Source organism: Sorghum bicolor, chromosome 2 (genome assembly GCF_000003195.3).
Source record: "Sorghum bicolor cultivar BTx623 chromosome 2, Sorghum_bicolor_NCBIv3, whole genome shotgun sequence".
NCBI lineage: Eukaryota > Viridiplantae > Streptophyta > Magnoliopsida > Poales > Poaceae > Sorghum > Sorghum bicolor.
The window spans coordinates 8994474-9018784 of NC_012871.2; the positions used below are offsets into that span (position 1 = coordinate 8994474).

General features: G+C 40.3%; 3 protein-coding genes across 12 annotated transcripts; all 3 read right to left on the reverse strand.

Moving 5' to 3' along the window:
* Window positions 8145-13539, reverse strand: LOC110432910 (ras-related protein RABE1c-like). Of its 2 annotated transcripts, XM_021454116.1 has the most exons (9): window positions 13237-13539; window positions 11512-11547; window positions 10266-10338; window positions 10055-10155; window positions 9888-9953; window positions 9704-9801; window positions 8817-8879; window positions 8586-8678; window positions 8145-8467 (listed from the first exon to the last, which is right to left on the reverse strand). In XM_021454116.1, exons 1-9 carry the CDS (start codon window positions 13307-13309, stop codon window positions 8390-8392), a joined length of 681 nt encoding a protein of 226 aa, XP_021309791.1. In that variant the 5' UTR covers window positions 13310-13539; the 3' UTR covers window positions 8145-8389. The 2 variants fall into 2 exon arrangements, with proteins under 2 accessions (XP_021309791.1, XP_021309792.1); XM_021454117.1 differs by lacking the exon at window positions 11512-11547 and having other exon boundaries at window positions 13237-13535.
* Window positions 14149-19718, reverse strand: LOC8081482 (pentatricopeptide repeat-containing protein At3g24000, mitochondrial). Of its 8 annotated transcripts, none has more exons than XM_021452293.1 (6): window positions 17026-19718; window positions 15817-15925; window positions 15321-15584; window positions 14962-15224; window positions 14662-14816; window positions 14149-14513 (listed from the first exon to the last, which is right to left on the reverse strand). In XM_021452293.1, the coding sequence occupies exon 1, from the start codon at window positions 19469-19471 to the stop codon at window positions 17303-17305; it is 2169 nt and encodes a 722-aa protein (XP_021307968.1). In that variant the 5' UTR covers window positions 19472-19718; the 3' UTR covers window positions 14149-14513; window positions 14662-14816; window positions 14962-15224; window positions 15321-15584; window positions 15817-15925; window positions 17026-17302. The 8 variants fall into 8 exon arrangements, with proteins under 8 accessions (XP_021307968.1, XP_021307967.1, XP_021307970.1 ...); XM_021452292.1 differs by having other exon boundaries at window positions 15817-15932; XM_021452295.1 differs by having other exon boundaries at window positions 14962-15237; window positions 15817-15932.
* LOC8081771 lies at window positions 20660-23739 on the reverse strand. Of its 2 annotated transcripts, XM_021452206.1 has the most exons (3): window positions 23550-23739; window positions 22277-22371; window positions 20660-21295 (listed from the first exon to the last, which is right to left on the reverse strand). In XM_021452206.1, the coding sequence occupies exon 3, from the start codon at window positions 21282-21284 to the stop codon at window positions 21117-21119; it is 168 nt and encodes a 55-aa protein (XP_021307881.1). In that variant the 5' UTR covers window positions 21285-21295; window positions 22277-22371; window positions 23550-23739; the 3' UTR covers window positions 20660-21116. The 2 variants fall into 2 exon arrangements, with proteins under 2 accessions (XP_021307881.1, XP_021307880.1); XM_021452205.1 differs by lacking the exon at window positions 22277-22371 and having other exon boundaries at window positions 23550-23734.

A 24311-nucleotide genomic window follows, 5' to 3' on the forward strand; every position in this document is an offset into this window, starting at 1 on the left:
GTGACATCTTGCTTGGTGGCACGGTCATATCAAATGTGCAACTGAATTTAGAACATATTCAACAAACTCCACCTTGAGACAAATTTATTTTGTAGCATAAATCAACACATTTATCCTGAACATAACAAAGAAAATACCACGGCTTAGACTAATTCACTAAACCAACTAAGCTTGAGCACGATCAAACTTAGCAACAGAAACAGGTTTAGTCATCATATCATATCAGGAGGATTATCATGATATTGATCTTGCATACCTTTAACTTACCATCATCAATCACATCGCAAACAAAATATATTTAGTTCTTGATGTCAATATGTTTAGTTCTCTCATGAAACATTTGATATTTGGTAAGGTAAATGGCACTTTAACTGTCACAGAATAAATTAATGCAAGAATCAACTCCACACAGCTCAGTGTACAGACCTTTCAGCCAAATTAATTCCTTACACGCCTCGGAAACAGCCATGTACTCTACTTCAGTAGTTGACAAAGCAACAAGAGACTGCATGTAGCCCTCCAACTTACAGCACAACTGCCAACTGTGAACATATTTCCAGTGAGTGACCTGCGCCTTTCGAGATCAGCAGCACAATCTGAATCCACATAACCAATAAGTCCCTTCTCAGTTTGCCAAATTTTAAACAAGAATTTGTTGTGCCTCTGAAGTACGTGAAAATTCACTGAACTGCCCTCCAATGCTCTTTACTAGGATTAGACATATATCTACTAACCAAACTCATAGCATATGATAAATCTGGACGAGAGCAAACCATGGCATACATCAAAGACCCAACACCACTAGAATAAGGAACTCTTGACATGTATTCAATATCTTGATCTGTACTAGGACATTGTGTAGCTGACAATTTAAAATGAGGTGCAATATGAATACTAGCAGCCTTAGCATTATGCATGTTGAAACGCTGAAGAACTTTCTTAATATAATTTTGCTGACTAAGAAATAGCAAACCAGATTTTCTGCCTCTAGTAATTTCCATACCGAAATTTTTTTTAGCAGCACCAAGATCTTTCATGTCAAACTCACTACTCAACAATTTCTTCAATTAGTGATTTCAACCTTACTCTTGGCAGCAATCAGCATGTCATCAACATATAACAACAAGTATATGGGTGATCCATTAATATGCTTGATATAAACACACCTATCATATTTAGACCTCTTGAAACCATACAACAGCATAAATGAATCAAACCTCTTGTTGCACTGACGAGGGGACCGCTTCAAACCATACAAGGATCTCTTTAACTTGGAAACAAATTTATCCTTGCCAGGCACTATGAACCCTTCCGGCTGGTCCATGTATATATCCTCCTCAAGCTCTCCATGTAAAAACACAGTCTTCACATCTAACTACTCAAGCTCAAGATCATGTGAAGCAATAATACTAAAAAAATGTATGAATAGAACTGTGCTTTACAATTGGAGAGAACACATCATTGTAGTCAATACCACGAATCTGACTGTAACCTTTTGCTAATAACCTTGCCTCCTCCGGCGACATGCCTCCGCTTCGCTCCATCAGAAGTCGGCCTTTATAATGTGCAACTGAATTTGAAACATATTCAACATGATTTGTCCCAAACGGACACGTGGTACATGGATGATGTTTGCAACGTCCTCACAACTGCCAAAGCCGAAGCTAGAGATGGAAAACTTGTATTATGTCCATGCAAAGATTGCAAAAATCAAAGAAAACAGGTTAAAATTGAGTCCATACGAACGCACTTGATTACCAGGGAGTCATGCCAAACTATACGATATGGAGTATGCATGGGGAGGTTGGTCAGAATGTTCTGCAAGAAAACAATGATGATGTTGCCATGCCTGACATAGCCCTCCACGAGGCTATTACTAATGAGGAAATCGGTGTCAACACGTATGCCAATGTATTTAGATTATGCTAACTACATGTCCTTTTTGTTGCTAATAATGACAAATTAGTCTTGTTGCTTTACATCCTATTTATGCTCAAATACAAAGGTTGTCTTATACCATAAATTATTACAAGACATTGTGATCCCTGGAGAAAACAAAAGCTGACAACCTATTATAACTGCATAGGTAGTTTACTTGTGAAATGATTAGTACTTTTCTTGTAAAATTTCTCCTTCCTGAACAAATGCAACAACATAGTGTGACCCTATTTCTAGATCCTAGGTGACGACGATGGACACCACCTGCTTGGCGCTGTCTATATTTTTTGCATGTACTGAAGTACCAATATTCAACTGAATATTTGCTCTTCATTTATGTGACTATAAGCCATCATGTTTACCTCTGTACAGTTCTACAGTGTTATTGATGTATGCATTTGTTGATTTATGTAAATACACATGGCTGTTGTGAGCGTATTATCATCCATTGAAATATGCAAATGTATTGGCCATGATTATCTTATATGAATGTCAAATATGAGTATGAATGATAGTTAATTGATTGGGTCATTTGAACGCTCTCTAATAATAAATTGATTTGATTATGGGCTAAGCTCAAAATAATAAATAGGGTCCATAAAATAGCCAATGGCATATGAGACAATTGGGGCATATTCATTATGACAATTATTTTTAGGTTTGTGCCACATCATCTGCCATATCACCTCCGCCACATCATATTTGACATGTCAATAGACATGTGGCAACACCTAGGCAAATATGTCGTGACATCTTTAGTGACAAATATTACCTAGTGACAAATATGCAATTGTCATTAAGATTAATGATAATTGAGTCTATTAGTTACACAAGGGGGATGGTGACCCACCTTCTACGACCACAACTATATCGTCACTGTTGTGTCATAGAAAGGGTACAATGACAGGACAAAGCCTGTTATTGTTGTAATTTATTAGTCCTAGAAGGTCCAATCTTAGTGTGTGGTTACTATTAATAATATGTTAGGAATACATTAGTTAATGACACTGAGTATGATGATGGCATTGATTAGCTACTGCATGTTGTAGAGACAGACTTCTTAGGGATAGATTGTTAAGAAAGCTAGAGATGATGAGAAAAGATGGGAAAACACCATTGTATCTGACTTGTCTAGTGAGAAAACTAGAAACCAACATCATGCTATTAGAGTTCAAATCTATGCACAGATTGAGAGATAAAGGGTTCGATGACTTGTTAGGTATAGTAAGTGATGGAGGTGGGGTTCGGATCTTCCATCAGGTTAGATTGACACACTGATCTAGCTTCAGATCACAAAGATTCGAACCCTATAACCTTAGCACCACATCTTCTCTGGTTATAAATTGTGTCACAATCTGGTTGACCTCACAAAGAAGGATAATACCTACTACAAATTAAAGAACACAAGCAAGAACAATATAAAATACAACTCAAATGAAGTGTTAATTGTGGATGTATGATTAGGCTCTCAAATGTGAGGTTTCATAAACCGATAACAATGACTATTCAAAGATAGATTGATCTAAAGCAAAAATCCAAACCCTCACAATGGTGGCAATGATTGAATATAAGGTCTAAGGTTCATTCCCCTGGATGCCCCCCCCCCCTAACACGCTCAAAGACGATACACTATCCAACAGACCAAAGACGGTGACGTAGCACCCTAACATATTCTGGATGTTGAGTTATTTTAATGATTCTCATTGACTCCAATATAATTTGGACCTCAAACCAAGTCATTGGTTAGAATAGGAAATTGTATTTGTATCCATATATGGATCATCAAAAATAGAGTTTAGATGTGTTCTGGTCGTCTGTTTTATTGAAGACTGATCCTAAAGGTCGAGGCAGACTCAAACTCGAGTTGGACAGGGCCTTCGGCTTGGTTTGGACACCCTTGCTGGCCTCCTAATGAGGTGTCCAAGGAGGAGGATGTCCAAGGGATTCCTTTGTGTGTTCTCCATCTCCATGGGGCTTGCTCCCACTTGGGCAAGGATCCCAAGGATGAATAACAAGCCCATGTTGGCTCTCGGTAGAAATAGTGATAGAGTGCCTTGATGATTTGGAGGCCTTGCCAACACGATATTAAGGTGGGACTAGATTTATTTGAAGGATTACCAAACAAGCTTTCCATAAAGTACTCATTAACCTTAGTCGCCCTCTGGATGGATGAGTTATGGCCTACCCTATGAAGCAGTGTTGGGCTACCAACGAACCAAATGTTGGATTATGATGAGCTTTCACTTTTGAGATTGGTCTTGTTGAAGGAATATACATTCTCTGTCATCATCACCATTGTTCCTAAGCACATTTGACATACCAATATTAGGTAGTAACCAATTCATAGTTTTATCATTATGCAAATGTGGGAACGAGCTCACCTTATAACCAATTGTTGTATTCTAAGGTGTTATGTCCTCATCACTAAGGATCACCCTTACAACAGGAATAGAAAACATTTGGATGGGACTATTAAGAAATGTGCACCTCCAAAATATCGAGACGGGACTACTTTACTTCGAGAAGTAAGCAAACTCAATGTTGTCCTTAGGAAGGGGGACAGGGCATTAGCAGCGCTTGAAGGGAGCATTTGGAAAAAATCAGTTTTCTGGGAACTACTTTGGCCTTGTTTAATTCTGAAAAAAATTTAGTTTTGGGTACTGTAGCACTTTTTTTTATTTGATAATTATTGTCCAATCATAGACTAACTAGGCTTTTTATTTGATAATTATTGTCCAATCATAGACTAACTAGGCTCAAAAGATTCATCTCGTGATCTATAAGCAAACTGTGTAATTAGTTTTTGTTTTCGTCTATATTTAATGCTCCATGCATATGCCGCAAGATTCGATGTGACGGAGAATCTTGAAAAGTTTTTGGTTGTTGGGGTGAACTAAACAAGGCCTGAGTGTATCTTAATCCCATACACATTACTAAAAACATGTGTGGTAACACGCTTAACAACATGGGGGACAATGAAGGATTCACTAAATACACGCCTATACATGCAACACTTGGGACTTAGGATGGAGCTGCATCCCGTGGAGCAAGAGGATGACTAGCTGAAACTTGTGGTTGCATTATGGACCTTGAAGGAGGCAGAAACGCAAGTGTTTATTTTTTTCATCAATGAACTCAAAGTCCCGACGGACTACTGTATGAATCCAAAGAGGCTACTGAACATGAGAGAACTCAAGTTTAACTATAGTTGTATGAAGGCCCATGGCTATCATGTCATTATGACTCAATTGCTCTATTATCCTATGTGGTATCTCCCCCCCCCCCCCAAAGGTCCGCATTCCAATCATAAAGTTGTGCTAATTCTTCAACGTGATCTCACAAAAGGTCATTTATGTGTCCAAGCTGGACCAGATGCAACAGGACATAGCCGAAACTCTCTACAGACTTTGATCTTAGTGCATCTGATTATTCACTACGGGACACAGAGGCTTTGCCGAGTGTCTCTGGCACTCGGCAAAGGTCTAAATACACTTGGTAAAACCTTTGTCGAGTGCCACACTTGGTAAAGAGTACACGACAAAATTTTAGTTAGCAAAGGGGTCTTTGCCGAGTGTTTTTTATCGGGCACTCGGCAAAGACAAAAATGAAAAAAAAAAACCCGAAAAAAAATTTAGGGGGAGGTCTTCCATCAACTAGCACCTCCCCACTATTTTTAAATTCGCAACTTTGCCGCAGCCATGATTCAAACCTCATACCTCTTTCTGGACCAACTTACTCCTTATCCACTGCACTACACCATCACTTGTGTCTATATTCCGTTTTGGTTGCTCATATATTATACCAAATCACATGTAAATTGATTATTTGAGCCTCTAAACGATTTCAAATCAAAAAGTTGTCAACTATAAAGTTTCATTGCTTTTTGAGATCTATAATTTTCATTTAGGGAGTTTCTCCATCCGAGGTCATTTACAAAATTTAAATTTCAAATTTGAGAAATTTAAACGTAGTTTTTGCATTACAAGATGATTTCAATCAAAAAGTTATCAACTACGAAGTTTCATAACTTTTCAAGACCTAGAAAGTTTATTTAGGCAGTTTTTTCATCCGAGGTAATTTCAGAAAATTAAATTTAAAAATTTTCAAATAAAGATGTAATTTTGCATGATAAGATGATTTCAAATCAGAAAGTTATCAACTAAAAAGTTTCATAACTTTTTGAGAGTTACAAAGTTTATTTAGGGAGCTTTTCCATCCGAGGTCATTTCAAAAAATCAAAATTAAAAATTTTCAAATAAAGACGCAGTTTTGAATGACAAGATAAACTCAAACGAAAAAATTGTCAACTATAAAATTTCATAACTTATCAAGATCTTCAAAGTTTATTTTTGTTGTTTGGTCATTTGCTCATCTAACACGGTAATTCTAATATTTTTCACAAATCTTATATATCTCTCTTATAGTTCCTAGAACTAATATATAAGATATGTAAAATTTGTGAACAAATTTATTTTCACTTTGTTAAATAAAGAAATGACCAAAATAAATATTGTAGATCTTGAGAAGTTATACAACTTTGTAGTTCAAAACTTTTTGATTTGAATTTGTTTAGGGCTTCAAAATTTTATTTGAAATTTACTTTGCCGAGTGTTTTTTCCGAGTGTTTTTCTTTTGGCACTTGGCAAAGAAGTTCTTTTCCGAGTGCTCGAAAAAAAACACTCGGCAAACCACTAGACACTCGGTAGAGAGCTGGATTCCGGTAGTGATTCATCTTGTTGACAAAATTAGAGCCCTTGGTGTGTCTAAAAGATAAGTAGTTTATAAATCTTTTCCATTATATGTTGTCATGTTGATACATGATTCAAGCATGTACATGTATTCAAAACATGTAAGTCGTTTGACCTTTTCTATGTGCATAACTTTTGCTATACACCTAAACACATACTATGTCTAGAATCCATATGCACATTAAAATCTATATATCTAGAAAACCAAAATAAGTTACAATTTAGAACAGAGATACCGGAATAATTACTATATATATATATATATATATATATATATATATATATATATATATATATATATATATGTCCTGTTGATCAGCGCTTCCTTCATGACCTGCACCCTTCGACGGCCTCGCACCCGCGGTTGTAGGCATTGGCGATCTCGCCGGGGCCGGGGCGGAACAGATCCGCGTTCCTCCCGTTTTCCTGGTCGGCCCCCATCAAGTGGTAGGTTAACATGCCTTCCTCGGCGGCAGCGTCCTGAACGGCAGTGCTCAGGAGGAGAAGGGCCACCAGGACGGTCACCTGGATCAGCTTAGCTTCGCCCATGCCGGCTGCTGCTGGCGTCCTCTTAATTATTCTTGTGCTAGCTAGGTCTAGCTGGTAATAATGCGTGAACGGGAACGGAGAAGACAGGGAGAGGCGGCTCGATCGATCTCTGTCGTAAGTAATGCTACATACGATGTGCCTCATGCAAGCGACGGGTGGAGGAGAAGGTATTCAGGAGGCCGGTTTGCTCTGGTGGTGTTTGGTGGAGCGAAGAACATAGAAACAAAAATGGATGGTTCTTAAATTCGATGCCTATATATATATATATGCAAATAGATGTGTGCGGGAGAGATTGCGATGTTTGAAAACACAAAAAGATTTTCTAAATTAAAGCTCTCCTTCAAAGATATATATAGGAGAAAAGCTTTCAGCGAGGTGACTCTTTTCACTGTTTGGGACAGTCTTTTAGTAATTTCTAGGGTCTCTTTTCACTGTTTGGGACAGGGAAAAAGACAATACTACCAAGGCCTTGTTTAAATGCACCCAAAAACCCAAAACTTTACAAGATTCCACATCACATCGAATCTTGTGGCACATGCATGAAACATTAAATATAGATAAAAAAATATATCTAATTACACAGTTTGCCTGTAAATCACGAAACGAATCTTTTAAGCCTAGTTACTCCATGATTAGACCATGTTTGTCAAATAAAAACGAAAATACTACAGTGTCAAAATCCAAAAAATTTTAGATCTAAACAAAGCCCAAGTCACTGCTTGACTCTCTCCCTCCCTATCGCGAACAGTAGATTGAATATAATGGCTGGGATAGATTATGCCGAGCCTCACAGAGGGCAAATGACCTCGTTAGATACATTACCAACTAATCTGAAACTACCAAATATACTGAGTTCGAAATCCTGGTATAGAACAGTGGCAAAATAACAGGTTCTGGTACGGCCGCCCCTAAACTCTGCAACGACTTTGCAAGCATTTCCATTAACACAAGGTGCATTGACTTATGAGCACTTGCATTTCTACCAGGGGTACAACTAAAATTGTTCACATTACAACACAGAGAAATCTGAATCCAAGCAATTGCAATTAAAAGTTAGAAGAGAACGATGACAGCCAAATAAAAGGTAGAAGGGTAAATTACAAGCATGGTATCACACTATTTATCTTCCTTTTCCCTGTGACAATTTAACCCCCTCACGATCCGCAGCAAGCTGATTTTTGTGACGCCGAAGCCTCACCACCCTCAGGTCTGTTAATACTGATCGTGCGGTCCTGAAACCATAGAATTCCTTAATCATTAAGCAACATTGCTGAAGAAGCAAGTCGTTTCTTCTTCTTCTTTTTTTTTTTGAAACCAGCTTTAAAAGGAAGAACAAGATTGAAGTTGCACCTCTGGCTTTGAATCAGATTCAGCAAGTCTTTGCTTGATATCTCTTGCTATGGAGAAGAAAACCTGCTCCACGTTCAGGTTGGTCTTGGCACTCTGCAGAAACAACCACCACGATGCACACACATATAGCTTTAGCCTTTTTGGGAACCAAGTATCAACCAGGTCGTTCCATTCAGTTAGAACAGATGTAAGGAGAACACAGCAGAAATAAAAAATAAAAACCAAACCAACCGTTTCAAAAAACTTGATGCCGTACTCATCAGCAAGAGCCTGCCCTTTTGAAGTCGGTACAGCCTGCATTCAGACAATAAAGGACACTAAAAAAAATAAGGATATGAATAAACTTAAGGATCCAAAGATCACTAGGTGCTAGACAGGAGATGTAGCTGCAATCTACATAAATATGAAAGAATAAATGGGAAGGGAAGAGGAATGTCTACACTCCACACAGCCCACTGCCCACTGCCTCAGGGAAGCCCACTAGCCCATCTAAACACCATACCTCCCATCAATCCCCTACCACTATCACCAATTCACCACCACTACCAGCTGCTGCCTTCATTCTCATGCAGCTGCCTCACCTCTCCTGTCTCCCCAAATCTCATGTCATTCGCCTGCCCTATGCTACGCATGCACACCACCTCTCACCTGCTCCCTTGCTCCATGGCACACCACCTCTGCTCCACCTGCGCACACTGTCCATCTGCTCCCCCAATGCTATGCATGCAAACCACCCCTCACATGAACCCTAGGAGGGAAGATCGAGCAGAGGCAAGCAAAATCAAGCAGCATGGACACCATGTTGTAAGCTTAGATGAAATCACACCACAGCAACCATTCTGCTATCCTGACCTAGTCACTTCTCTTGTTTTCTTCACCATCTATAGGTCCATCAGCTCGTCCTAATTGGATGTTTATGATCTAGGCAACGCGCCAAAGCTATGATGTTTTTTCAAACATTGGGCAGACTAGAGAGACTACACGACAGCCATTTGAGGTGCATTGTGTTAAACATATCCTGAAGTTTTCCACCTCATAACTGATCCATTTTTCCAGTTTAAACTGAACATAAAAGTACAAAAAAAATTGAATAAGAATAAAGGGAAAAAAGGACATACCCGTTTGCTTTCATCCATGTCAGCTTTGTTGCCTACCAAAATTTTATTCACATTGTCGGAAGCATGTTGCTCAATGTTCCTAATCCAGTTTCTTATATCTGTCAATAGTAACATCAAGGTCAGAAGAGAAGCCAAAGGCCCATATTAAAGCATTGACTTTGGTTGAAATGCACTGTGCACATACTATTGAAAGATGACTCATCAGTAACATCATAGACAAGCAAAATTCCCATTGCACCCCTGTAGTAGGCTGCAAAGTCAAAATTATTAGCAGATTCACAATAATTAACCCAAAAAAAAGATGGAAGGACCAACATTGCTTCAACTGACAGAAAACAAGTATATGCATACCGGTTGTAATAGTTCGAAAACGTTCTTGACCAGCAGTATCCCATATCTGTAACTTTATGCGCTTACCATCAAGCTCAACTGTTCTTATTTTGAAGTCAATCCTTTTTAAAGATAAAATATAAACTGTTTTAGAACTATTGTAATAGCAGCATTCATTTGAAAATAATGATCCACTCAAAACCAACTATTTTTATACATTAGCAGCGCTTACCCAATGGTGGTGATAAAGCTAGTGGTGAAGGAGCCATCTGAGAACCGTAAAAGGAGACAACTTTTACCAACACCTACATGATGATTGTTAAATAAAGTCGAATTGGGTTATTTGCATATACAAAGTGTTGTATTTTTTTTTCAACAAACACAATAGTAAACGTAAATAAATGAACAAACCACAAAAGCATTAGAAATACTGACAACAATAGCAGTCAACAAAATCTGAAGATATTATCATGATTATATTAGCAAGTAGGCTCCTCTTTCTATTCATTATTATGTTACTGGTTTTACAAGTAATGTTTATCTTGTAACAACTAACAAGTGGGGTAAGTTGTCCAGAAAATTAGTTGATCAAGGACGGATGCAACTATAATATATGAATGCAGTGGCGGAGCGTGACGAGGCCGAAATCCAAAAGAATGTTGTAATCACCAAAGCCCAATGGAAAAAAATACTACTAAAATAAGCAAATAGAGTAATGACTTACTTTTCTAATACAAGGTAAGATCCACAAGCGTACTCACACACAGTGGTACGTACCCACATGATTTTGTTATGCGCATGTGTAAACCAGCATAGGAACAAGCTTGGCCAATGCTTATGCGCATTTTATCTATGGAATCCCTACACTCGAAAATACATCTACTATTTTGCTTGAGAATAAATCAAAATTATGAGCAAGGAGAAAACAAAAAAAATAGACTAAAGAATAGAAAGTCACATTGGTTTTAAATAGTACTAAGTAAAAAAAAAAGATGATGTAAACTAGATGCATCATACCAAATACGATATTACTACTCCAGTTTCCCCTTCTACCATGCCTAAATATCAAGTTCTTGAGGGCTGGCCTTCTCATTTTCAGATTGTGCTCACTGCTGCCTGGCACTGGAATAGGCCACTACTTATTTGACCTGCTTTTTCTACCTTAGATAGCCCTCAAACTTGCCTAACTCAAAAAAAAAGCAAGGGGGAGTCACAACCCAGTTACAGTGTAAGAATATTAAAGTAGCAAAAAAATTGTGGCATGACTAAAACATGCCCACTACTATGGTAGCATGCAAGGAAGGATGACTCAAAATTTCTCGAGTTTTTGAGAAGTAATATTAAGAGTAGCTTTTTCTTGGTGACTAAACCCAGTTCAGATTCAACAATATGCATTGATTTTTTTTTTGGAACAAATATGCATTGATATTATAACGTGAACATATCTCCAACATGACAACATCAGACACTATTCTCACCATGAACATGCTCCCTGTAGCATGATGCCATTTGGCCTGCAGTGATGTGAAAATGTCACTCTGGGATTTCCTCAAATAAGTAGTTTTTACTGCCTAGCCACACTTGCTAACAATACTAACAAAGTTGAACACCAAACTTAAAATATCATCACCAGAATTTATCAGAAAAATCCCAACAATTATACTGGATAGGCAATAAATACAGTCAAGTTTTTAAACGTTATGCAAGTAATAAGAGCTTTTGAAAAACTCCTCCTAAGTGAATTTAATGTGATAGCACTTCACAGTTTTACACCTTACTCAAAGCATGACGCATAAATTTTCATAACAATAGATGGACTGGGCAATTTAAAATGAAAACATTAAGTATCGCTGGCACGAACTAATCAATATGTTATGACTGTACTAATAACAAGAAACATCTCTTATTCAATTCAGAGTAGCTGACAAACCAAAAGAATGACCGAACCCATTTTTAGGGATGTAAATGGATTGGATACAGATGGATACCAACGGATACAAATAGTTGAATACAGTTGATTTTTTTATCGGATTCAGATACGAATAGTGTCAGTTATATAGGATAAGATATGAATGGATATTGACATGCTATATATCTGACTTTGAGCATCCAAATACAGTACCTGTAGCCCTTCGATCGGACGGTCGGTCAGGAAATATCCATAACATTTACATCCCTACCCATTTGTACAACTAATACACCAAAAGTATTATTTTGGTGTCTTGTATCACAGTAAGTTTGTTTAGATAGGAGTGCTTGGAAAGCAGCTATTGACGTGCCTGAAACGTGACTAGGGGCTTGTGTTGGGTTTCAACTCTAACCTACCCCAACTTGCTTGGGACTAAAAGGCTTTGTTGTTGATGATGATGTTGCTTGTAGTTGTATCACAGTAAGAACAGTACAAGATAACAATCGACTTTAAAATAATAATTTATCTGGATTATGATTAAGAAACTCCAAACTTTCCCACAGAGGTTTCAGTCAAGTTAACATGGCCATCACCAGCTACTAGTGGCCATATGCTAAAAATGTACAATTCAGAACTGATCAAGGAACTCATGATGGGATGAACTATAGGACCTGGGATGTTTGACACCAAAGAAAGAACTAGCACAGTCACCTGCGACTGAGTTTTCACTCCTTCGCCCATCCTATTCCTATCGCAGTAGGAATTATTTAACATAAAATCCATGGATTTCCTTTTCTGTGAGCACCGACGATCACCATTTCAAAGTAACAGTTGGATAAGACAGCAAAGGCTGTTTATTGTGTAATTAGCGTCCCTAAGTTTAAGTTATCTTCACATCGTAGACTCCAAATGGAATTCTGTTCAATTATTATCTGTGTGGTTGTAAATGTAGCCCTCAAACAGCAGCTAGCAAAGCAGCCATAACCCGAGAGCGAGTGAGTTTTTAGAGGAGCTCCAACACCATTCGATTCCTATTCCTATATAATAAAACCGTGACACGTCATCGGCGAAACAGCGGCGGCGGCGGCTTTTGGGCGGTACCCCACACGATCCCTCACTCTAGATGCCCCGCCCAATCACCAGAACACAGCAGCCTCCGAGCCGCACAAGCGATCCAGAGGAATCAGAACCCAACTTCGATTTGGCACTCAGATCTCACCGCATACAACCAATCGATCCGGACGGAGAGCGAGAGGTGGGGAGGAGGAGGCGTGAAGGTGAAGAAGTCACTCACCGCTATCGCCGATGAGGAGCAGCTTGATGAGGTAGTCGTAGTCGGCCCGGGCCCTCGCCGGCGGCGCCGCCATCTCCGAGACCCAGGGAAGGCTAGGCTCCGCCTCCCTCCCTCCCTCCGGCCGAACCGACGCGACGCACAGCAAGCGCCCGCTGCAGCAGCGAGCGACCGTCGGATCCGGCCGGGCGGAACACGAGCCGGGTCGGAAGCGCGCGCCGTCGAAGCGGGGCGGCGAAGTGAGGTAGGGTATCGGGTGCGGTGCGGTGCGGTGGGGGAGAGAGGAGAGAGAGAGAAGTAGAGAAGGAAGGTGGTGGGGACGGGACGGGTGGAAGTGGTCCACCGTGGACTTTGAGCGGACCGTGTCACGGCCACGTGGGGAGGTGACTGCGTTCCACGGTTCCACCATCCAAGGCCTCGTGTAGTTCCGAAATTTTTTCGATTTCACTACCGTAGTATTTTCGTTTTTATTTGACAAATATTATCTAATTATAAACTAACTGAGATCAAAAGATTCGTCTCGTGATTTACAGACAAACTGTTTAATTAGTTTTTATTTTCATTTATATTTAATACTTCATGCATGTGCCGCAAAATTCGATGTGACGGGAAATCTTGAAAACTTTTTGGATTTCGAGGTGAACTAAAACAAGGCCCAAACTTGTGGATTCAACTGCCTGCACACGAGCGGATGCGTGCTTTTACTGGACTATCCCTGCACACGAGCTTAACAGTTAAACTTGAATCACTAGTATATTGGTCTTGTTAACGCTATAAATTAATTAGGTAATACAAATCAAACAACCAAAAGTCCATTAGTAGGTAATCTGAAATTCTAATGCCCGTATTAATGTTATAGTTTAATTAGGAAATACAAATCATACAACCAAAAGTCGATTCACAAGTAACCAGAAATTCATATGACACTTTTCACACAGACAAATATAATTGTCACATATATAGTTCCAATGCCTAGTACAGTACAGCCCAATTGAATGTCCTCTGCAGCGCAGAGCTGTCCATAGTCCGTAGTGGATATATACATATATAAAATTCGTCTTTCTCAAGGGAACACAACATTTACAAACAAGAACCATATTGCAAAAATTCTGATTGGTTATCTAAACAAACTTAGTGCAGTCAATATAGCTTTCAGTCAGCCCTGCTCTCTAAAAAATAGTATACAAGGAGGGAGCTCAATTACTGGTCCAATCAACTCTTCAGCAATGCTATCCTGAAGTTTGTGATCCAATAAGATTTAGATATCCAAGGCATCTTACCTATAAAGTGGTAAAAGGACGATCTTAGAATAATTATGGTGGTTTTCAGTATTTTGCGAACTCTTCAGACAGCTGGTTTTCAATATTTTGTTGATCTTGAAAATTTGATTAACAGTTTTTTTTTGGGGGGTACACAAGCAGAACTTACCTTCAAAATACTGTCTAGATTCCTTATCTCAACCCAGAGGATGATGCTCATCTATACGAAGTGCTGCCAATTTGTTTTGTATTGTTAGCTTTGGTAAACGAAGGGCATAATATTTCACCACCAAGTGATGTTAAATCGTGTGTAAAGCCACCGCACTGAACAAGGAGGAAGATTTAACACGACAGTCACAATGCAAATTGACCAGAATAGATTGATTTTTTATATAAGTAGGAGTACTAATAAAAATGTTGTTTTTTCTCTCTTTTTTCATTTAACACCGGGTTTTGTCTTAAAATTTACCTAGGTGGGTGGCACTGAGGGCGCAGCGCAGTTCCAGCGCAATTGTTCGTCATCATCACCCACCTTGTCTTGAAATTTAGTTTGCTTGATGAAACTATTGAAGTACCAGGAAATCAATAGGTAGCTGAAAAAAGAGTCATAGAAGTGAAGTCTTACTGGGCCTCATCAAGAATAATGATGGAACCCTGACAAGATCCTCAATATCGTGAATTTCATAGCAGCCGCCAATCTGAAGGGATGGATACCGACTTAGTTGAGCATTCCTGCAAGTTTTAACTGATTGCATTATAATTCGAAGAGAAAAAGATGTTCTCCTGGCTAATTATATGTTCTGACATTGAAAAGATAGGAAACCTCACTCGAAAAGTTCTGCAATGTTACAGAATGGCTAATGAAAAGATCTGCCATTTGCAGGAAAACACCCCAAAACTCTGTTCACAGTTTCTCATGCCAAGGTATGCATTAGGGGCTAACTCTTGCGATAAGTTGAATTGTGGATATTCCAGCTGAACAATCCCTTCCAGGTTATTAAGGACATCCAGATTGGACACAGAGAGGTCTATCTCGTAATCGTCATCATAAAGAAAATCCTCAGCTGTAAGCTCCTGGTTCACATAGTACATCTGCAAGAAGATGAGAACTTGTTAAAATTGGCACAACTCAACTGAACATCAATTTTTCTGAAATTGGCAGAAAGGTAAATTCACTGAACTTGCCAATTACATGCATGCTAGAATTACTTATAAAGCAGTACATAGCATCTAAAATGTTGCAATATCTAGGACAATGGATTAGAACAAAAAAACACAATCTAAGTAAGCATGGTGACCAGAAGCCTAGCAAGAATTATTTTACCTCATGATCTGCAGCTTCCTAGAACTCCCACAACGCACATGTCCTTGCACAAGCGAGAAGAATACCATGTATCTCAGATTTTTATTGACAATCCATACCAATATAGCATCTGTTTACTGAGGAGGTGTCAAATATAATCAAAATTGAACCTCACTAAACAATTACCAAGCTTTAACAGTTGAACTTATAAATCACTAACAATTTTCACTCCATATGGTTTTACTCGTTCGATCTAACAAAGGAATACACTTGCTAGCTAGTGCTAAGTCAAATAAGTTTTAGTTTAACCATTTTTTCACAAAGATTTATAAATAATTATGATATGAAATTATTATCATGTATTATTATTATTATTATTATTTATTGTATGATGAACATGTGATTCTACATTTCTTAGTTTCAATAGGTGAGAACTGTATGAAAAAAAAACCTACAAAGGTTCAAAAGTTATAGTGACAAGGCAAAACAAGTAATTATTGTCTACAAACCATTTGTGCAAATGATCTTACTGGTGACCCAAGAATTATTGCGTCCTTGTCCAGTGAGAGTGTGAGATGGCTGATTAAACTAAAACTCCCTGACACGCACCTTGCTGAGCAATTAGTTAAGGGTTGCCAACAAAAGAAAGCACCATGGATGAATCTGCCCCACCATGGATGAATCTGCCCTTGCTGAGCCAGTCAATGGATGAGGAGAGTTTGAGGCGGTGCTCTGGTGGAAGCCTGGAAGGTCGCAGGATGTCTTTCGGCAGCACACGCAAAGATTAAGTGATTGGGCAGTACCAAGCAAAGCTTGATAATGGGGCAGCCGGGAATTGGGATTGCGAGGCAGCACAGTTTTGTGACCAAATTTTCATTACTTAACTCACAGTTCATCTACTGCCACCATGGACAAATGAAAATCAGATGCAAACCACCAACCATGGCGGTGTTGGATTTCAAGTTGTTGGAATCCTAAACAAGCACCTTCATGCCAAGTCCACATATATACATGATTATGTAATCCTCATAAACTTCCATGCCGTGACTTTTTGATACAGATACTTTCTACCACCATAACAAGGATCACTCTAAACTTGGCTCTAAGCTTTTCCAAAAAAAAATAAAAATAAAAAAAAAACAACTTGGCTCTGCAAAAGCACCCTAGAAGTAAGAACCCAAAAATAAAATAAACGCAAGGAAATTCACAAATCCAAACTTCTATACTTACAGGTGAGTAGTGCTCAAACATGCGCCACCAATGGTTGACTGAGTGTCCTGCTAATCGTCCCTGAATAATGTATGGCATGAAAACTGAGCAGGGGTCGATGTTTTCTTTCCCCTTCAATTTCTTTTGCTGCTGTTATTTTTCAGCACATTAGCTCCTTCCCACACTGTGCGTTTACGCTATTTGTCAACCAGATACCTTACTCTATTAGTCAGCCGCTATCTCCAAGTGCAGACATAGTACAGCCTACACTTTGTCAACCAATATCAAGCAAAACCTTTCACCAGAAATCCTCACAAGAACATTGGCCATCCTTGAAATGATGGAACCGATACAAGTCTCGAACAACAATTTCCCGATCTGTGGCTCGGGTTATAAACTTGATTGTCTCATGGCAGTCCTCACAAACACGCAGATTCTTGAAGATCCGAAGTGGCGTCCCAACAGGGGTGCTGATGATCCCAAATGCAATAGCAAGTTTCTCACTGTGGAACTTCAGAGATGTTTCTCTCTGTTCCTCCTCAATATCGTGTACAACAAGATCAGTTCTACTTGCGTACCCCATTTCCTTCAGCCTCTCCATCAGCTTCTCCACGTAAGCATAAATTTCAGCCGATCTCGGGTGAGACATGTCCAGTGCAACAAATCTATGCACGGTATTTTTCAGATGGATCCATGATTGACCTGGCTGCTTCCTGACTCTCCTTTCCCTCATTGAACTTCTGAGCTTGAAAGTGTCGAGCCATTTGCTGTTGGTGGCATACATGTTTGACATCAGAACATATGATCCAGCATCATATTGTTCTAGTTGAACCAACTTTTCAGATGCCAATTTTGCATACTCAATGTGCTTGTGAAGTCGGCAAGCTGACAGCAAAGTCTTCCAAACAATAGCTTCATGGCTGATCTTGTTTTCCTCAATGAAATTCTTTGCTTTGTCAAGTAGCCCAGCTCGTCCGTAAAGATCAACCATGCAATTGTAGTGCTCAGTGCTTGGAACAATTCCATACTCTTTCTGCATAAGATTGAAGTAGTGGTATCCCTCGCTGACCAATCCACTATGGCTACAAGCAGAAAGAACAGAGACGAGGGTTATCTCATTTGGTGTGATCTTTTCAGCCTTCATTCTGCTGAAGGTCTCTAATGCCATTCTTCCTTTCCCGTGTGTTGCATAGGAGCACAACATAGTAGTCCAGAGAGCAACATTCTTGTCCTGAGCACTTTCAAATATCCTGCAAGCATCTTCAAGGCTACCACACTTTGAATACATGTCAACGATGGCAGATGCCAATGGTGCATCAAATCTGTGACCCAGCTTCTCAACAAATCCATGCACTTGCCTGCCTTGCTCAACCATCCCTGCATTTGCACAGGCTGCAGCTACACTAGTGAGGATGAACTGCCCAGCAGGAACTCCTTCACGCAGCATCCTGCGGAAGAACTCAAGAGCTTCCTCCTCCCTGCCATTCTGGATATACCCAGCGACCATCGCGCTCCATGCAAACTGTATGTCATCTGTGAACTCTGACCAGCGATCAAAGATTGACAGAGCAGTCTCCATTTCCCCACACTTGCAGTACATGTCAATGAGAGAGCAGCGGACAAACACATCCTCCTCCAAGACAGCCACCATCACGCGACCATGGAGCTGCCGGCCTAGGTCAAGCAATAAAAGCAAGCCAGCCAAGGAAAACGCCATGGAGTAAGTGTAGTTACTAAACACAACTCCAGCTCTCACCATTTGCTGCAGGCAATCCAACGCCTCAGTGGTGCGCCCATGCCTCATAAGCCCACTGATGATCGTGTTCCAGCTCGAAACATCCCTCAACGACGATTCATCAAACAGCCGCATCGCCCCCACAAAGTCGCCGTCCTGCAGACACGCCCTGATCACAATGTTCCAGGATGTGGCGTCCTTCTGGGTCATCGCCCCGAACACCCTCCTGGCGCGCCCATGGTCGCCGCACTTGGCATACATGTCGAGAACTGCATTGCAGAGCACCACGTCCGGACACACGCCGCTCCGCAGAATCCACCCGTGGATGCGCCTGCCGGACTCGACGTCGCCGAGCCCCGCGCAACACCGGAGGACGCCTGCGAGCACAAAGGCATTCGGCGCGGTCACACCGCATCCGTCCAGCATCTCCGTGAACGCGCGCATGCCGTCCGCGTGCCGGCCTTCACGCGCGCAGCCGGAGATGATCGACGTCCATGCGGGCAAGTTCCGCGTAGGCGTTCTGTCGAACACCCCGCGCGCGTTGTGTAAGCCACGGGCTTTTACCCAGGAGGACCGGACACAACCGCGCACGCGCTGTCGATGTGCCTCAGACAAGGCCTTTTTAGCCGCACAGGCCTCCGGGAGGAGCACAGCGGAGGAAGGAGACACGAAGAAAGTCTGCGGCGGCGAGAGCAGTGCGGCGGCGGCAGCTTTCCTCGCCGCCTGGGCCATCAGAGAACGCGCTTCCGTTCGTTCTCCTGGCCGTCGAAAAGGTAAGGTGGCAGTCGCATTTGCACCTCCCCGGCTCACGCACGACCGGGAGCGCGAGTGCGGACTGCGGAGGCCGGGAGGACGGCGACGGGAGCAGTAGCTACACTACAGGTTAGTCTGGCCGTCTGGGGGAGCACAGAGCAGCGGGCGGCAGGCGGCTGGACTTTTTATCCACGGTAATAATTTGTTTTGAGTTTTCCTTTTAAAAGAGATTAACACAACTTGCAATTTGCATTTTCGCTACTATTTCTTAGCTATTAATTTAATCTGATTTTTTAGCAGCATTAATTTAATCTGTGTAAAGTAATGCTGTAACTTTTGATATTTATGATAGCCATCCAAATAATAGCCACACAAATTTTGCCGCACCTTAGTAACGAACCAAACAACCTAATTTTAGCATAGAATATGTGAAGCCACAAGTACGGCCGATTGACAAACACCTAGCCTTGGGTGATTGGTAAACACCACCTTAGGCATGGCAAACTGTGGCCAACAACCAAACAAGCCCCACTCACTGGTCTTGAGTCTCGTTCATATGCAAAATTAAAGGGACTTTTTAATATGTGCAAAATTGAAGAGGGCTCTTTGCCTCTTTGGTATAAATAAAAGAGTGGCCAACAGCTAAATAGACTCATGTTCAGCCACTGATCAGGAGGGTTAGTGAGTTCTATCAAGGGGTTTATGTACAAAAATACTTGCAACTGTTCTTTGTTCATGTGTAAAATTGAAGGGGCTCTTTGCCTCTTTGATATGTGTTCCTATGTAATCAATATTTCTTTTTTGGCTAAAAAGGTGGTAATAAGATTAATGTAAAATTTCAACAAAGTGTCTTAGTGCGCTTCAACACTTCATTTTGTAGCCATCGAATTTTTCAAAGAGCTTCGAGGATATTTGTTTAGGAAAAATTTAATGTTTACCCTGTTATTATTAGCATTCTAAGTTAAAACTCTTCTGGTTTTAGCCAAGTCTATAGAAAAATGCACCAACACATACAAATAGTTTTATTAAATTCTCCACGAAATATATCTTGATAGTGCAGCTATTTGACCTCGTAGATGGTAATACATATTCTAAAAGTTTGGTCACAACAGATAAGCAACAAGGTGAATAGCACAAACGAGCACATGAAGCATGCGTTCAGAAGGATGCGTGCCAACTCGACTGTATTTCGGCATGGTTTGTCAACCCTAGATGATGGGTGGGAAAAGGCACATCCCTACCCCGGTTGAAAATATAAATTGTCATCATCGATCGTGGTAAATCCAGGAACACCACAATGTAAACAAACCAAGACAAATCTAGAGTCAACTAAACATATCATCCCATCCTATGTTGACAAACACACTGATATGATGCTACATTATCCATCACCGCACTTCAATTACAAAGTTCAGTGCATTTCCCAGGCAGAGGAACACGAGCAGAAGGGATGCTATAGAAGCTCATGGTCTAACACGACCAAAAACTATTACAGCAACTGAATTCCACAACTAACCAACATTACCCACCAGAGTTCAATACTTGTTCATAACCAAAATTGCCTTCACCATTTCAAAAAAGCACCTTTCCGTATAATGTTAGCTGTACTTGCTTTCCCAAAGAATCAATCATCGTCTTTCTTCGGCTTTCGGTAGGTTTCCTCAATGTGCTTAGCCAGAAAAACATATGTGTTGAATAACTTCTTGACGTTCGGAACGTTGTAGTTCTGAGCTACATAGATACCACATCCCATTCCCACCAAAAGTGTGAAGCTGCCCTTGAATAACCCCATTGCAACAAAACCTGGTACCAAGATTAAAACACTTATGTAAACCCAGAAATATGATTCCAATGCAAAACATAAATGACTACTAGAAAGCAGAACACAGCTGAAAATGATTAGGAAGCAATGAACACCATATTGGTTGTCCAAAGTGTCACAAAATGATATTGCTGTCCAAGATGGCACGCTGTTCAAGCTATCATGGTGACAGTTATAGTGTCTCCAATAAAACTAGCAACTTAGCCCATCCAAATTTTTAAGCTAAGTTTATCTTCAATGAAACACAACTAATATCAGCCAAAAAATCAGCATCAGCAATATCATCTTGCTTTGTTCGCTTGAGCTTATCAGCCAAAATCAGCCCTATTTTTTAGACATGGAACAGTGTTTTTCTCTCACAACAGACAGCATCAGCCAAAAAAACATAAGCTGTCGTACCGCCATTTTCTATTCATGGTTTAACACAACTGCAAGATGCAAAGACGAGGGATCTTCTGCAAGACTAGGTCAACTGGAAAAAGTACTAGAGCAGAAGAAATTAAACCATGGTTGCTAATCTGATAGACAATTCATTGCAAATTTGATACAGCCCAGTAAAATGTGATGATACATGAATCTAAGCTGAGTAAATCTGATGGCCAAGCAGATGAAGTTCATGCAACTATGAACTAACTTTTTAGGAATAGATGATGTACCTGTGGCACCAGTGGAACTGTTTAGACAACTTAACACAGCTCTCCAGTGTATTCAAGGGGAAAAAATCAGGACAACTGATATTGCATGGCATTTGGCAATGCTGTGATAAATTAGCAGCTTAATCCTTTCCTTGTTTAACATCTAAACACTGATAAAATTTCTAAAGCTTAATGAGCATATCATCTCACATGAAAAGAAATACATAGTTGGATATTTAAGCAAAGTGGCCGATCTAATCTAAGTAAATCTTATGGAGTTATCTGAGAGAACAAGCTGCATGGAGGATTGGAGGGTAGCAGGTCTACCTGACTAATGAGTAAGTAATCCAATCAACAAATGACCAAGGTGAAGTGAGTTGTAGGTAATAAGGTCAATACAGCAAGAAATCTCTCTTAAAGGCCTGTCCAGACAAATTACACCTGTAAGTCTGCTTATACTATTTGTTTGTTGAGAGAATATCCAGGAGGTTCATCACTTTCTACAACTACAAAATGATGAAGAAACACTGGAGTTGGATTACAGATACTTGAAACTTATCATGGAGCAGGACAGAGAGCATCATGTTAGCTCTGCAAACATTGGGCATCCGACCCATAAACACTTTGGGTTACAGAAGTAAAATAACAGTGATGGACCCCATCAGGATATCAAAAGAAAACAAAACATAGAGGTGGTGACCAAATCAAACGGATGGATTTCATTACTGGATTGACTGTAAATGAATCCATGACTAAAAAGAATATTCCTTCCAATAAGTGAAACAATTTTTGCACTAGTTAGACAGATGAGCATGAAAAGGGCTCCATTGCTCACAGTAAATACCAAGGAGAAATTAAACCAAAGTTACACCAATCCAATTAGTTAAGGCTTGGTTGCCAGCAAAAGAAAGCACTATGGATGAATCTCCAGCCCTTGCTGAGCCAGTCGATGGATGAAGGAGAGTTTGAGGTAGCGGTATGGTGGAAGCCTGAAAGGGCACATGATGCTTTTCGGCAGCACATGATGCTTTTCAGCAGCACATGTTAAGATAAAGTGATTCAGGACTACCAAGCAGGGTTTGATAATGGGGCAGAGATTGAGATGCAGCACATATTTGTGACTAAATAAATCCTCTTTTACTTGTCTCACAGTTCATCTACTGCCACCATGGACAAATGGAAATCAGATGGAAACAGCCGACCATGGTGGAGTTGGATTTCAAATGCTGGAATCCTAAACAAGCTTCTACACTTTCAGGACAGGTTTAAACATTTGCCGCTTCAGCATGGTGCGGGATAATTATGAAAAACACTAACACGATATCTAGATCCCTACCAATCTGAAAAGATCCTAATCTCTATCGTCTCACCTCGTCTTCTATCAGATTCAGCAGTGGCCCCGTATATTAGGGTCGGTTACACATGTACACTATTATTTATTTATTTATTTATTTTTGCCAAAAAAACGAAATTAGTAGGCATAATACATGCATACACTTACACCTGTGATTAGATCAGACCCAGGTACAGCTAGCTTGACTAGGGTTCGGGTGCTCAATTTTGCCCAGAAGGAATGGAAGAGAGCGGGGGGCGGGCATACCTGGTGTGTGACTGGTGGATGCTCGTTGCCGGCAAAGGGTCCGACGAAGACCTGCGCAGCTTGGAGTAGGGCGGCGGCGGCGGCAAGGCCGTGCTCAGTCGGCCGAATCCAGCGCAAGACTCCTGGTGAAACGGGAGAAGAACAGCGAAGAGGTGTATGCCCGCCCCCCTCTCTTACCCTTTTTATTGTTGGTCCGTATCTCTCTCTTTTTCTTTCTGGGCCTGCAGGCTCCTGCGGTCATACGGATGACTATGGTTCGATAGCGAGAGCGGCCCATGAAACTGGTTTTTTTGTTCTTTCTTGGTTTTCCTTTCCCTTTCTTTTTTTTTTTTTTTGCCATGACGCTTGGTTCATTCTCTGTTTTTGTTTTTGTTTTTGCTTCTAACCACTTCTATAACTTGTCGTTAATTAATGATCATTTTTTGTACTTCTTGCAGGTCCATTGGTAAAAACTTTTTTATCACTAGCATATGGGTAAAATTTGTTATCGGCCTTTTTCAATGTACGTTCTAATTAATTTTGTAATCTTTTATTTCACATTTTAAATCTTTTTTCTTGCGACTTTGGAACATTTTTCTCGCGGTGTCGGATCACATTTTAAATAATGTGGAACAAAGATGGAAACTTGAGGTGTTATTTTATAACGTGGGAACTTGCAATGTTGAAACCCTAAATGTTCCTCAATTGGGAGCTTGGACCCAGAACGCGAAACATGATCATGTTCCATGTTTCTGGCTACTAAGGTAAGAGCAACTCCAGCAG